At 42.0% G+C, this 16,019-nt stretch overlaps 1 protein-coding gene and 1 long non-coding RNA gene across 2 annotated transcripts; one reads left to right on the top strand and one right to left on the bottom strand.

The window, feature by feature from the left end:
- The first annotated feature begins 1,169 nt into the window (after positions 1-1,169).
- On the top strand, positions 1,170-15,020 carry LOC123519394 (vacuolar protein sorting-associated protein 11 homolog). The gene is made up of 22 exons (XM_045280676.1): positions 1,170-1,250; positions 1,885-1,953; positions 2,414-2,587; positions 2,852-3,104; positions 3,495-3,661; positions 3,970-4,059; positions 4,455-4,573; positions 4,890-5,108; positions 5,471-5,624; positions 5,895-6,041; positions 6,270-6,433; positions 6,816-6,966; positions 7,589-7,799; positions 7,954-8,098; positions 8,430-8,611; positions 8,939-9,140; positions 9,262-9,357; positions 9,719-9,806; positions 10,152-10,305; positions 12,539-12,661; positions 12,886-12,942; positions 13,858-15,020. The coding sequence occupies exons 1-22, from the start codon at positions 1,233-1,235 to the stop codon at positions 14,496-14,498; spliced, it is 3,624 nt and encodes a 1,207-aa protein (XP_045136611.1). The 5' UTR covers positions 1,170-1,232; the 3' UTR covers positions 14,499-15,020.
- LOC123519395 lies at positions 13,609-14,759 on the bottom strand. Its single transcript, XR_006679004.1, has 2 exons — positions 14,676-14,759; positions 13,609-14,187 (listed from the first exon to the last, which is right to left on the bottom strand). It is a non-coding gene; the product is annotated as an uncharacterized LOC123519395 (long non-coding RNA).
- Positions 15,021-16,019: the final 999 nt, after the last annotated feature.

Genomic DNA, 16,019 nt, shown 5'->3' on the forward strand with positions numbered 1-16,019 from the left:
AATAATAACAATGATAATGATAATAATAATAATAATAACAAATAATTGTTGATTTATTAATGCAAAAGGCAGCTAAAAGGCTGAAAAAATATAATATTGAAGAAACTCATGGTAAAAACGAAATAGTTTTGCAAAACTCCAAACATCACAACTCCAGCATTTAGAGTTAAAAATTACGTCTGATAAAAGTCATTAAAAGCCTTGTAATTATGAAGCTAGGAAAAGTAAAATTAAATCTTTAGAGATTTTGTACTTGAGGTTCAAATAAAAAAAAACATGAATCTGAATTTATATGTGACAAAGTCGATTAAGAATGAATCAATTTGACAATAGTGACCCTAGTGGGAATGGTGCTTTCCTTGTAACGGTTGGTCCTGGGGCTGGGTGTTGGTATAGCGACAATTAAGCTTGTGTGGTCACTGTGATGGCAAATTGCTCGTTGTGGAGGTGGGACGTCAGGGGAAGGAAGTGATAGTATCTTGGGTTGTTGAGTAGTTTGGTTGGGATATCAGTTCCATGGGTCCTTCTATCCACAAGTTTGAGTACTGATAACAGAGGGGTGTGGAGTCCAGGGAATAATTTTGCATAGAGAGATAATTTCGCACGTGACATCGCCATGTTTACTCTTGAGGCCAGGAGGGTATTGTAGTCACATGTAGTGTACTCTTACCACTGGCACTGTGTAGGTGAGTCTGGTGTCCGGCAGTGTATATAGACTCACCAAAACAATGTCAAACCCTCTCCCACAGCTCGGGACACCACCAACCAATGGGGAACAGAATCCGGAGAGTATAATGACTATGTGCTATTTAGCATTTCCTCCCTCGTCCCCCCTCCTTAGCCTCCCCGCCCCCACTCCACAGCCCTTCCCGTATATTGGATGATTCACAATTTTACATATGTCCACCTTAAGTGATATATGCATGTTTCTTTCTGTTTTAGTTCCTGTATCCTGACTGAATATGTATTTACCAAGATGTTTATTTTCATATTTATCAATATTTTTCTTCTCTCATCTGTCAAATTTTTAGAGAACAGTTAGTCTTATTAACAGTCCACAAATAAAAGAAAAATCAATTAAATGATATAATGTTACTTTCTATTGCAAAAATAACAGTAAAATTAACAATTCACGATTTCTAGCATCATGTAAGTTTATTGGAGGTGTTAGCCGTTTATTTGTCTGAAGGAAAGGAAGGGGCGGAGAGGTTGTGGTGGTGGTGGTGGTGATCATGGCTGCGTTGCTACAGGTGTGTTTATATGCTTGTTTGTTCTTCTGTCATCTTTACGGACTTTATCTATTCGTATACTTATATTTTGATAGCCCTTCATACTCTGGAGAAATGGTGTATTGCTGTATTGACCCAGACTTCATTGTAATGTACGTTCCATTACGGGCGTTTTTAGGATGTTGTTTTACTCTCCCCTGCCTCTATATCGCTCCTCATACTCATCTTTACCAGGAAGAGCTTCTCATTTGAACCCCATGTATGTCCACTGCAAATTAATGTGTCTTATTTCATCTCATCGGGACGGATTTAAAAAAGTTTTGTTTAGGTGGAGTTAGGTTAAGGTTATTGCTGTGAACCCTCCCCACACACACACACACACACACACACACACACACACACACACACACACACACACACACACACACACACTACAACTATATCTTTTGCTGTTGTAACACTAGGTTAAGGTTAGATTAGATTTAGTTAAGTTAGGTTACGTTAGGTTTACTTTCGGTTACAAGTGGATTACCCAAATTTATGAGGAGCGTCTTTAAACCTCCCTCATGAAATCCAAGTCACAGGAAGGAGTGAATGCAGAAGAAGGCAAATAGTTTCAGAATTTACACCTATTGATATTTGTTTTGTGTTGCAGTGGAGGAAGTTCAGTTTCTTTGATGTGACGGCAAATGTTGATGGTGGGCGGCTGGCTGAAGCTCTCAAGGTGGGTACTGATCTAACAGTATAAAAATGTACTTAATATATGTTATTATCTTCTACTCAAGCTGCTATTGTGATTCATATATGCATTTATATATATACTTTCATTTTTTTTTTGTTATGCAAGTGAGGATTTTGGCCTAGAGCAACAAAACTGTTACATAAAAAGGACCCACTAAAGATGCCATTTCCCTAAATATTGCTCAAAAATGTTGTAGTGATGCCTGTGAGTGTGTGTATGTAATGAGAGTATTTATCTGTGTCTTAGTGTGTGTATGTATGTTTGGCGGTTTTGACTTTTATTGAGGTAGGACTTTATGATATGTATGTTTTTTAACAGTATTGGGATTGAAAGGCAGACTAACACAGTTATTTTTGAGTGTCTTGAAACCTCCATATCTATATTGTACTGAGAAATGTATATAGTATATAGTTCCTGTGTGACCTCATGTCTCATGCTACAGGGAGCAGAGGTCACGTGCACGGCTGGGGGCCGTGGCCAGGTGTACATTGGGGACTCATCCGGATGTGTGCATGGACTCAATCGGCAGCTGAAAGTGAGCACATTTGTGGCACATGGGCAGCCAGTTCGCTCCATCACAGCCTTTGACCACACCAGCATCGTCATCACCATTGCTGTGAGTTGTCTATGTTGCTGTGTTCACTTCATGCTAGTTGTTGAGGTGTGTCACATGTGCCTCCTTTTCTAGTACATTGTTGTCTTTTTTTATATATATATACTGGGACATATAGTGAACTTGCTAATAACTCAACTGGGTACAATAAATGTTGAGTCATATTTCTGAGCAGCAAGTCAAAGCTTACCTTGCCACAATTTTATGAGGTAGACTTAAATGAAATACCAGTTTGTAGCCTGAACTTTATTTGCATTTTGTTTGCAGGATGGCAGCCCTGGAACTCCTTCAGAAGTCAAAGTATGGTCTCCAGACAAGCAGGATTCTCAGGGGCAGCCTTTGTGCCTTAGATCCCTGGCCCCTGATCCCCGCCCTTCCCCAGCCAACCAGAGACAGTCCCAGGCGTCCCAGCCAGGACTTGGAAGGAATCAGGTGCCCCGCGTCACAGCACTGGCAGTGCACCCAAACTTGTCCCTCATGGCTGTGGGCTTCTCTGATGGCTCCATCATGCTGTACAGAGGTGAGACAGCATTGTATGTACATGTTTACATATTTTTTGTGTATGAGGGGCACTGACCAGGGCAACAAGAGTAAAAATAAGTAAAAGCTGACTTAGGTGCCACTTCTCAAAGAAAGGTTAAGAGTGTCATCACAGTTATATTTACCTAGTTGTAGCTACTGGCCTATCTCCATAACTACTTTTATCCTGCCTTTATTTCATTTGTGTTATTGCTGATACTGTCTCCTCATTTAGTGTGTTCCAGGCATATATGGTTTTGTAGAAGAGGCTGCTCCTCATTGACTTCTTATTTGGTACATTTCAAACTTGTGTAATATTTTCATGGGAGCAGCTCTTCTTTGTTAGTGAGGCATCTGCTGGTGATCACTGACAACATGCATTGACCTTCAGGTGAAGTGAGCAGGGAGCGTGGCAGCAAGCAGAAGGTGTTGCTAACTGTGTCCAGTAGCCTCACATCCCTCCACCTCCGCCACACCACACGCTCCACACATCTCTTTGCCACCACTCACACCCACACCTACTGCATCAACCTCACTGTCCGGGACAAGGAGACCACAGTAAGCAGAACAACCTCTCTTTATACACTGACACTTGCAACGTCCCCTTTTTTTCTTCTTTTCTCTCTCTTTCTCTTGCACTTTTATTGTCCTGGGCCTGTCCCCTTTTTGCATAAAAAGAAAAACACTTCCTTGATGAAAAGCATTGTTTGTCAATATCCTGTCTGTGTATGGTCACCAGATAGACATAACTTTTAATGGATGTGTTTGTTGCCAATAAAATTTGTCCACACACATAATGTTCTTTAAAATTGATAACAGGGATATAGTGTGTATTTACCATTTTTATTTTAACATTTCATTTTCAGGTTGAGCTTGATGGGCTTGGGTGTGAACCGGGCTGCTCCACATTGGCAGATGGCAGACATGAGCATCATTTTCTGGTAGCACGGCCTGATGTGAGTGTTGCTCTGCCATCACTATGCACTCCTCAGATAGCCAGAGCACATTTGGGATCACTCATATATTTAATGTGAATGACTTGAAATAATAGTAAGCCTCTGTTTTCTTACATTTTTCTGCTTCAGTTTCTCTCTCTCAGGATTGCTCTGTACTTTCTCTACATAATATACACAGTTCAGATAACGTATGCAAATTTGGCATCAATTACATATAATTGCTTGAAGTAGTGGTGAGCTGGAGTGTTCCCCACATCCTTCTCTCTCTCTCTCTCTCTCTCTCTCTCTCTCTCTCTCTCTCTCTCTCTCTCTCTCTCTCTCTCTCTCTCTCTCTCTCTCTCTCTCTCTCTCTCTCTCTCTCTCTCTCTTACAGCTCTTTCTTTTAATACCAACAGGCTCTCTACAGCTACACTAGTGACAGTCGAGGGTCATGCTATGTATTTGAGGGAGAGAAGACCTTGGTGGCCTGGTTCCGTGGGTACCTCATTGTTGCAGCGGCAGACAAGGAGGCCCAACAACCAGGTGATTAATGAGGCTCTTGTGTCCATCCTTATAGTGCTGAAGTCACCCCATTTAGTCTCATTCATTTCTCTTTGAATGTTATGTTTATTAGTGAATGGTGATGTGAAGAGAGGAAAAAATAATGTTTGGTTGGTATGGCTACAAATGAAGTATGAAATGAGTAGTGCAGGAAAAGTAGAAGAGAAGCAGAATGAGACATGTGTGATGCTGAAGGGAAGGCGGATGAGGGATTGGGTGAACTGTTACAGATATAGATGACTAATGCACTAACTGAACATTTTTTCCCACATGGTGTTCTCTGTCTCATTGGCTGCCAGAAGTGGCGAACGCAGTATTACAGTGTATGACCTGACCAACAAGCTGGTGGCTCTCAGTACAAGGGTGAGAGGCCTGGCTGGTGTGGTGGGGGAGTGGGGAGGCCTGTACCTGGTCACCACTGAACCTTCCCTCATCCACATGTCAGAAAAGGACCTTCACAGCAAGTTTCAACTCTTGTTCAAGAAGAATCAGTTTGATATTGCCATCAGGTGTGTTGTGTTGTAGCTATAAATATTATATGTTCAGTAACCTTTGACTTTGCCTTATTGAAATAAATGCAGTGATTATAAGGCTCACTTATGGTGCTAGTTTTTAAACAGTGTAGTGAAATTTTTTTCCCAAAAATTCCAAAGCAGTTTAAGTCAAAAGCAGGAGAAAATACACAAGCAGTAAAAAGGTGAAAAATTGAGAGTACTGGTTAACTCTTGCTAATGTTAGGGAGATGATGATGATGGAGTGAGAGGAAATAGAAAGCTTTCTAAGGTTGGAAAACAGTATAGCCTGAAAAATTACCTTAATTAGATTCATACATCTTGAATACAGAACATAATGAGTTTTTGTGACCCCTCAGCCTAGCCAAGACTCAATGCTGTGACCAGGAGGAGGTGGCAGAGATCTTGAAACAATATGGTGACTGGCTGTACAGCAAAGGAAACCATGCTGCTGCAATGGACCAGTACCTCAAGACTGTGCCTCACCTGGAACCCTCCTATGTCATCAGAAAGGTAGGCTGGCTGGCAGGATGGTTCGGAGATGCATGGCTTAGTTTTTTAACGTAAGAGGTAAGATCTGGCCAAGGGCAGCAAAAATTATTAAATAAAAAGGCCCACTTAAATGGAGGTCCAAGAGAGTTAGCCAAAAGAATGAGATAAATGTCTTGAAATGTTCCTCTTGAATTAGTTCAGGTCACAGGAAGATGGAAATATAGAAGCAGCTAGTGCTCTAGCTTCACCTATGTTCTTATGTACTAGTTATCTTTTGTGTTTTTTTCACAGTACTTGGACACTCAGCACATCCACAACCTGACCACCTACCTCCAGGCTCTGCACCGCACAGGCTCAGCCAGTGCAGACCACACCAGCCTTCTCCTGAACTGCTACACACGCCTCAGAGACACTCAGCAGCTCAACGAATTCATCATGGTGGGACATAACTCTCAACCTTCTTCTATATGCATTGTCAGAGTGGGAGCTAAGCATTGGTTGTTGGATAGTAATCATGACCGAATTTTTACTCCCTATAGTGTTGTGTGTGGCATGGTGAATGGCAATGATAGTGTGAAGACGTAATGGCAGTCACTTAAAATGCAGCAAAAGCGTGATGAGGTGCACTCATGAGGCATTGTAATAATGACAATTTTATCCTAACAGAGCAAGGAGGGTGCAGTGGAGTGTGATGTGGAGCTTGGTGTGCGTGTGTGTCGCAGTGCTGGCTATTACGACCACGCCCTGGCCCTGGCAGCACGACACGGCCTCCATCACCACCACTTGGCCATCCTGATAGACGACAAAAAGGACTACTCTGCTGCCCTGAGGTGAGGCTGAGAGGTGGCAGGAGGGGGTGTACCAGAAGTGTAGTGTGTAGCTGTAGTAAACTTGAGGTATTTACTTCTTGTAAGGATATATTTGCTTGTCTCATAGTATAGAATGATCTGCAGAGATATCTTATTATCATACTCTAAATCTGTTTTAGATGACACTTTTAACCTTTCTTCTAGGACTGGCACCTCAGTTAGCCTCTTTTTTTATTGCTTTTGGCCACAGTGCCCTCATATGAAAATAATCACGTTACTCTGATGTATCAAGCTAGTTGTTGATGAAACGGCAGATATTTCAGAGGAGTTTAGGTTAGGTTTGCTTCAGTACAGTGTGTTGAGCAGAGTGTGCAGGTGTAGTGACAGGTGTGGTGGTGTGCAGGTACATGGCCACTCTGGAGCTGGAGGAGGTGAAGGCCAACGTGCTGCGCTATGGCTCTGTCCTGCTGAACCATGTCCCAGATGAGACTACCGAGCTCCTCATATCACTCTGCACAGATTACAAGCCCTCCAACTCACCCATTGTGAAAGAGGTGAGTGTGGGAAGCAACAAGATTTGCCCTCATAATACATTTGAAATTTAAAGGTTGAGCCACTGCTGAATTTATTTGGGTTACAAATGATTGTAAATGTTTGTACAAAATGTACAAAATATTTAACACTGAAAGGAAAGCTAGAAAGTATCAGATTTTGTTTGTAGGGAGGGATTATTATGATTATGCTTAGATGGGAATATGATAGCTGAAGACAGTTAGGAATAATTAGAAAAACAAGTAGAATGGATAGAAATAGTCAGAAAACTTAGAACAGAGCTTCTCAGCCTGGGGTTTGCAAACCCCCAGGGGTACTTAAGTGGCTGATCTAATAATAGCCTTTGCAGTACCATTGCATATTTATTGAGTTAGTTTCAGTCACTACCATTGCATATTGAGTCAGTCACTGAATTAACATTCTGTTTGATGTGAGATTACTAAGAGTTCAGGTAGATGGTCTTACAACTCATGGGGTTCTTAATGAGGAAAAGGTTGAAGATAAACACACACATCCACAGCCACACCTACCCACCTACACCCACAGCCACAGCCACACCCACACCCACACCCACCCCCACACACTAATATTGAATCTGACTGTGTTTCCTACATTGTGATACAGGGATCCCTGGACAGCTACCCAACCCCTGAAGACCCAGTGAGGGCAGACCCTGAGGAATTTGAGTACCTGCTGGTGGGACACAGTGAACAGGCCATTACCTTCCTGGAACGGCTGGCAGATCCTCACAACCCAAGCAGGCAGCTCCTCTCTCCGCGCCTCTACACAACCCTGCTGGCAGAATACCTCCACCAGTACAGCCTGGCTCCTGAAGGTGGGTCACTGTGTCTCCTTGTATTTTTAGATCTGGTTATGGGATTGTATGAGTTGTGCTTGATTGGTTACTTTATGTTTCACTGGATTGTTGCTGTAGATTAGCTTTCCATCTGTCTTAAATATGAAGATCTTACTCATTTTGACATTTTCAGGTCAAGACCAGGTGGCACTGGGAGAGAAGGTCCTGGCACTGCTGCGTAACCCGGACACCAAGGTGTGTCGCGACCAGGCACTGCTGCTCTGTGACAAACACAAGTTCCATGATGGCAAGCTTCTACTCTGGGAACAAGCTGGCATGTAAGAGCTTGAGAGAAAGTTATGTTATCTGTGTCTAGACTAGTTGTGGCAGAAAGCTATACTTGTTAATTTTGTAATGTATTATAAATGAATATCACACAAGAAGGTATATGACTGGAATGCTTTGAAATTTTAGAGAAGTTTGTAGATGATGATGATAAGTTTCCACTTATCATCATCGTAGGTAGACATACTTTTTACTCTCATTTTACTTTATGTGTAGGCCAGACGGCTACCTGCAGTTTTTCATACTCTCTCATGATCTTACATGAACTTTGACTGCTTGTATATAGAGGAGCAAGCCACAGTACTGCTGCTTATACATACACAGGTTTGAGGAGATGTTGGCTTGGCATGGGGAGCGTGGGGAAACAGAAGCTGCACTGGGCGTGTGTTCCCGCAAGGCTCAGCAGCAGCCCATCCTGTGGTGCTCCTTCCTCCGCCAGCTGGCCAGTGCCTCAAGCCCCAGCCCACCAAATCCCCACCACCTCTCCACTTGCCTCAATAATATTGGTGAGATAAGATGCAACAAAAGTTTATTATCATATCATCTGTGATGTAAGAGAGGGAGTTATTCAAATTTAAAAAGCCAAAGAGAAGGCCAAAAATCATATTTATTCACAATTGTACCATCTTTTGTTATGTGTTTTTATCTGGCAAGATTTGCTCTGAGGTTGAATACACATGGTGCAAAACTCATTCTGGTGTTGAAACCCACAGAGAAGCTCCATCAATACTCACATTATTGTAAAAAGGCAGAGATCAAATGACTACCACCTTAATACTCATGCTGTGATGAAAAGACACAAAATGAGGACTATTTTCCTTCCATGATTGCAGAAGAGAAAGGCTTGATGCCGGCACTGGAGGTGATGGAAGTGCTGGCCTCATCCCCACACATCACTCTGGGGCAGGTGCGGGACTATCTGCTGGGTGTGGTTGCCTCTCATTCCAGCACACTGGCAGCCGAGGCTTCTCGCAGCCAGCAGTACGCCCAGGAAACGTCCAAGATGCGTGACACCATCAGGGACCTGCGGACAGGGTGAGGAAGGGAGGGTATGGGCTGGAGAGTGAGGAAAGGGCAGAGGATAGAGTAGAAAGTAGAGGATAAAGGATAAAGTTTTATGTAGAAATAGCACTGATAGTTTTCTTCCTCCTGACAGTGCCACCCAGTTCACTGCCACTAAGTGTAACATTTGTAACAATGAACTGGAGCTGCCTTCAGTGCACTTCCTCTGCAGGCATTCCTTCCATCAACAGTAAGTGAATCTTCTTTTTCAGCCTTATCATTGTCCTTAGCCTAAAACATGGAAGTAAAACATGAAAGAAAATTATCACTTTTGTATTTCTTTCTGCATTTGTATATTACCAAAATACCTAAAGAAATTATAGGAAATACCTAAAGAAATTATATGAAGTTTGAAGACTTGGTAAAATTAAATGTTTACTTCCTACCCTGTGACTGGATTTTATGATGCTTTTTGAATGAGAGATAAATGTAGCTGGTGATAAATTCAGACGAGTGTGCACCTTGTTAGTTCTTGACTGACATAACAGACATTAGACAGATGCACACTCACTCATGTTAGCCCAGTGTACTCACGTTGACATGTGTTTCAGCTGCTTCGAGAGTTACAGTGAGAGTGATGCTGACTGTCCCATGTGCTTGCCAGAGAACAAGAAAATGCTGGATATAATCAAGGCACAAGTAAGGAGCATGACTTAGAAGTGGAAGTAATGTAGTTTGATTTTTTTTCATTAAAGGTTTCAGTGGAGGGACAATGATAGTTTTAGTAATAGTGACAATGCTCAGTCTCATGATATAGTAGTAATGATATTGAAAATGCACATACAAATGGGAAAATTTTACATTCATCTGATTGCAAACAGGTAACATAAGGGACGCTACAAGAAGCAGCAGACCTACACACAGCAGTCCTTCCATTTTCCCCTTTGAACTTGTGGCAGTCCCTATGTGAGATTTGGTGACCTTTTATTCCCATTCTTAACTTGAGTGTTTATTCCCATTCGTAACTTGAGTGTTGATTGGCAGGAGACACACCGCAGCCAGCACGACCACTTCCATGAACAGCTGGAGCGTTCCTCAGCCGATGCCTTCACAGTGGTGGCTGACTATCTGGGGCGTGGGGTGTTCACTCACTTGCAGTCCCTGTCAGCGCTGTACCCTCGGCTCAACACCACCAAGAGTAAGGGCACTGCTTGTCAGTCTTCAGTCATGCATGTTTCCAATGCTTCTTGACTGTTCTCTGAGTACTGCTGTAGCTTCTGGGCCTTGAGCCAAAATGCAGAAAAGTGGGGAATGTGATTTAGCCATACTGTAAGAGAAGAATGTGTGGAAGTAAATGTGGATGTATGTGTGGAAGTAAGCCATGGCCAACTTTCTTTTTCCACGAGGAGTCAATGGGGCTAAGAGCATTAATGATGTGAGTGTCATTGTGAGAGAGATCCTTCAGGTGCTGGTTAGGATGGTAGCTGGGTAGTTGAAATGGTCATTGAATATTTAGGCACAAGATCGCAGGAAGGTTGATTGTTACCTACTAAGCGTTTCAGAGAGTTTGAGGGCATGTTTTTCTAGAATAACTTTGTAAGGAACACGCATATCATTATGAAATTTTGCCACAGTGTACTTGACATCCTCCCCGAATATATATGTGTCAAGAATCGTCAACAGTACATGATAATGGCACTTCTCCCTATAAAAACAGGAGAAAGTCACTTATCCCTCACGATGAAACGGACAAGTGGTGAGAAATGGTGACGTAGTACTATCTGTGACATAGTAACAAGCTCCACCCACATAGTCCTTCCCCCTGCTCCTACCCTCCCTCTCTTCCATCCCCCTCCCCATATTTCGCACCCTTCCTCCCCTCCCCTCCCTTCCTCTCCCCGTCTATGTATTCCCCTACCTCTCTCTCTCTCTCCACTTGTCTGTTTCTTCGTGATGGATAATTGACTTTCTCCTATTTTTATAGGGAGAAGTGCCATTATTATATACTGTTTACGATTCATGACACATTGGGATATTCAGGGAGGGTGTCAAATAAACTGTGGCAAAATTTCATAATGATATGCGTGTTCCTTACAAAGTTATTCTAGAAAAACGTGCCCTCAAACTCTCTGAAACACTTAGTAGATGTGTACCTGTGGGGAATTTTTAGGAATTGGTATGTTTGTTGAGGCTTTTAGAATTTTTTAGTCATCACATTTGTCAACATTAATAGACTATAGCTAGAAGCTAAAGTGTTATTGCAGAACTTATTAGAGACATCATCCATTTGAGAGCATTATTAACTAGCAGCTTATGGCTTTAGAACAGATTAAAAGTATTCTTTGTAATTAGATTATAGTCGAATGCAAAGTGAAGAGAATTTTTGATGTGATGCATGACAACCTTTGTCTCTATGTTGTATGGTAGCCAGTCACATGCCTTGGCTGAACCTGAAGAATACTACTTGAATACTGCTTGGTGGAGTGAGGAGCCTGGGGAAGCTTTTCCTCACTGATTTTCTCATGGCAAACAGGAAAGATGTAATGTTGTGCCTTAGCCATCTTCCTTCAAAGCAAATGTAAACTAGGTGTTCAGCATGATTGATGGTTATGGATCTCTGTCTATATGCCTGGCTAATAGTGTGTTGCCAAGACAAAACATCATCTCTAGTCTCATTGCTGGAATAGAATATGCAGCAAAAGTGATCCCTAGCCCCAATGATCTTTTCTTTGTTATGCATTAGTGACATAGGCAGTACAGTGGCAGGATTCCCTTGGCACAGCAGCACAGTATGTGGCTGGTTTAAGTCTCCTTTTACCACAATGTTCATTGGGTAGCTTTGCAGAATTGCATTTGCTTTTGATGATACTTTGGGATTATTCTGTTTTACTTGAAATTATTAATTTCAAGTTTGCTATATTGATTTCATGAACTCTGAAAATTTGCATTTTCTTGTGCAGCTGTTGAACTTGTAAAGTTTATGTAGCATGTGATACATATTGAAGGGTGGGCGGTGAACTTATATTTCTGTTAATTCTCTGGAAAATTTTATTGACTAATGTAATAAAGCTCAGCTTTAGTATTGTATTGCAACAATTTTCAAGTCTCTTTAAGTGAGCAGATCTAAGGTAGAGTCAAGGCTGCTAATGACAGACTTTCCAGCCAGTGAACCACTCCGAGCCTGCCACACCACTGCATCACCTGCTACATCAAGCTGGATTTGGATTTATTAGCCATTGAAGTGATTTATAAGGAGCTTGCCTCAGGTGCCTGTGTAAAATGTTCCTCTTTTTAAGTAAGCCAGCCAGCTATTTGTTGAGGCATTTAAATTTATCCTGCTTGCATTTTCCAGAAGCATTATTGTGGAGGTTTCCCTGTTTGTTTGTATTATGTTTGCATGTATCCTCTAAACCAACTGAAAGTTGCTGCAGCAGGTGGGAGAGGTGGAGGAGGAGCAGGAGCAGATAAAAGGAATGAGGGGGCTGATTCTAGTCAAGAGGGAGGTGGAGGCACCAGGCACCACCACACACCACACCAGAACAACACAGCTTCGGGTCGGTGAAGTATAGTACATTGCTGGTGGTGGCGCTGCAAGTCATCTAGCCATCATCTAACTGCTCTAATGAATATTATTATAGCTAATGACTAACTATGGTAAACCTTTGAAACAATGAGATTTGTAAAGCTTCATTTAGCTTGATATGTATTTGTGCAAGTTCCAGTGTAATTAATGTTAAAATCACATGCATCTAAATTTGTATCTTAATCTGCTTTGCAGTTCCTGAGATGGAGAGCCGACTCCGTGCATTGGAGAGAACCCTCCCTGGAACTGCTGGTAAGTGGTGAGGCAAGGCATAGTAGGTGAGAGTAGATGGGTGATGGGTGGTGAGTGAGTAGGGATAGGAATTGGAGTTAGATGAGTGGATAGTGAGTGAGTGGGTGGGATGGATGGCAAGTGAGTGGGTGGGTAGGGGGATGGGTGGAGAGTGAGAAGAGATAGGACTGAGTTACATGGGTGGAGAGTGAGTGAGTTGGTGGGTAGGTGGAATGACTGGAGAGTATTTGTGTAGGGGGATGGGTGGAGTGAGTAGGGGAAGGGTGGAGAGTAGCGAGTTCTTGAGTGGTGGAGTTTCCTGACATTTCAAGTTTATAATACTCGAATGAGCTAGTGGTGTCTTTAACATGAAAATTACAGATATCTTTACAGTTAAATTTTTACCTCAAAGACTCTCCGGAGAACAAGTGTCCCTTTCACCAGAAAACAAAACTATTAAAAAAAAAAAATTCAAATAATAAATTGGGGAGTTCTTTGAACTCCATCACATAAGGCAGCTTATTTATTACCAGCATCACAGGTAAAGATAGTACAGAGTTTAATTTGTTTACTAAATGTTTACATGGAGATTCTGGTGTCCTCCATGGAAGAACGTCACCAGCAGGTGGCATCATCCTGGGGGCACCAGACATTACCTACGGGAGAGAAAAATTTGTAATAACGGGAGAATGTTCATGTCTTTATTTCAGAGTATTTTGTGGCAACTCCAAACCTTTGAATCAGTCACCAGTCCCTATTATTTCCAGTAACACCCCAGTTTTTAGACTTCTTAATTAGCATCACTGATATCTTGTTCTTAATTAGCATCACTGATATCTTGTTATTTTCATATTTGTGGAGGACTTAAAATCACTTACATGGAAAAGTCACCATAATGTACAATTTTTCTATTTTGATATATGATGATGCTTTCAGGCATGGGCAGTGAAGGACGTCTCCGGGTGAAGGAAGGAAAGGGTCTTGCTGTGCTGGAATCTGAATCTGAGGCTCGCATACGTCTGGAGGGCAAGTCAGGATTGTCCAAGGTTAGCTCCAGTAGTGGGTCTGCAAGGCCCAACGACCCCAATGCATCCAAACCCCTGACCAGTCCCTCTGAGGCTCAGTTGAGGACTTCTCTGTCATCTAGCATTCTTGTTCCTCCTTCTGAGGGTAGAGTGAGGGGTGGTGAGGCCTCCAGGATGGGTGTAGGATCATCCAGTCCTTCCTTGCATGACCACATCACACGCTCCCCTCACACCACCAGGTCTGCGGATAAGCGCACCATGAATCAGACAGTGGAGTCCATCTCCTCAGTTCTCGCCTCCACACAGGTCTCATCCTCCCCCAAGACCAAGCCATCAGACAACCCATTCCAGGAAGAAGACACAACCACTGGAGTGAATCCTTTTGGAGACTTTGAAACAGAAAATATGGAGGGCAACCCATTTGCTGATGATTACGATGAGTCAAAGAACCCATTTGCTGCCAACACTCCCAGCACCACAAGTCCAGATCCCCAAAATCCATTTGAATCGGATAACTACGACAGCTCACTCAATCCCTTCGCCGAGTCTTAGCAAGCGTTGGTGACATAATTTACTTGTAAAGCTGCTCGGAGATGCAATGAATTACGGAACCTTTACTATGATTCTCCTTGAAGGTTGCTGAGAGGGGCTGGTAGTGCATTGATATTTCATTTAAAGAAAGCATACATTTTTCATTTAAATATTGTAGATCTGTTCCACTGTACATACCTCTTTATTGAAAGCATTGAAGTCAAATTGAGTTGGCCAGGAAGTAGGGAGTGGGTGTCTTGAAGACCTAGTCAGAAAAATTTGAAATAAATTTAACTTCATTGTATTTGCCAAGATGGCTTGCATTCCATCAATATTATATGTATTATATGTACATGAGGCAACTTGAGTGAGTATAACCTGCTGCCAATTATCAATATCAACAGTAAATCAATTCCTGCCCAATACATTTTCCTGAGGTACACACAGCAGGCTGTCTCACACAATGGGGCCTCATATATACTATTAAATCCAAGTGTATATTATGTATATCTTAAAAAAAATAATAATTGATTTTCAAATGCATCCAACTTTTAAAATCAACGTAACCAGAAATACTCATTTGATTGTAACAGCTGCAGCCTGCTCTCGTGTCATATGTATTTATTGACCACAATAATGATTACAAGATTAATATTTAATTCAATATAGAATATCTATACAACCATGGTCCATATAAATGAAATTAGCATAGGGCTGAAATATTCAAGTGCAAAACATGATAGTAGTACTAACTATTATAATCATTTAAGCAAACCAACTTGTATACACTGTCTATAAACTTTAAAAAAATATACATATGCACACACATACATTTGAAATATACATATACACACACAGCAGAATCCACTCGGTTTACTCGGTTTTCATAATTCAACTACATGTTCAATTTATGCGTTGAAAATGTAATACAGGCCTTCAAACTAAAGAGTAAAGATTTTTTTTTTTTCGGTATTTTGTTGGGGAAGAAGGCGGTGCATGCCACACAACCACTGACAAATAAAGTGAGCCAGCAATTTCCCATTAACTCCTTCAGTCTTCACTACTGACGGCCGAAAACCGCGCTTGGAGCCATATCCGGGTTTGCCGCACGCTTGAGGATTTGAATCCAAATTATTGAAATTAGCTAATTAAGGCCATAAAACTTCACAAAATCATCATATATTATATATATAAATACTCAGAATTACATTAGTGTAACTTGGAGAGAGAGAGAGAGAGAGAGAGAGAGAGAGAGAGAGAGAGAGTGTGTGTGTGTGTGTGTGTGTGTGTGTAATTCACCATGGTCGTCTGCTGGTCACCCAGCCAGTCTTCCCCATTACGGAGCGAGCTCAGAGCTCATAGACCGATGTTCGGGTAGGACTGAGACCACACCACACTCCACACACCGGGAAAGCGAGGCCACAACCCCTCGAGTTACATCCCATACCTATTTACTGCTAGGTGAACAGGGGCTACACATTTAGAGGCTTGCTCATTTGCCTCGCCGCGCCGAGGTGTGTGTGTGTGTGTGTGTGTGTGTGT

Source organism: Portunus trituberculatus, chromosome 45, assembly GCF_017591435.1.
Source record: "Portunus trituberculatus isolate SZX2019 chromosome 45, ASM1759143v1, whole genome shotgun sequence".
Classification (NCBI taxonomy): domain Eukaryota; kingdom Metazoa; phylum Arthropoda; class Malacostraca; order Decapoda; family Portunidae; genus Portunus; species Portunus trituberculatus.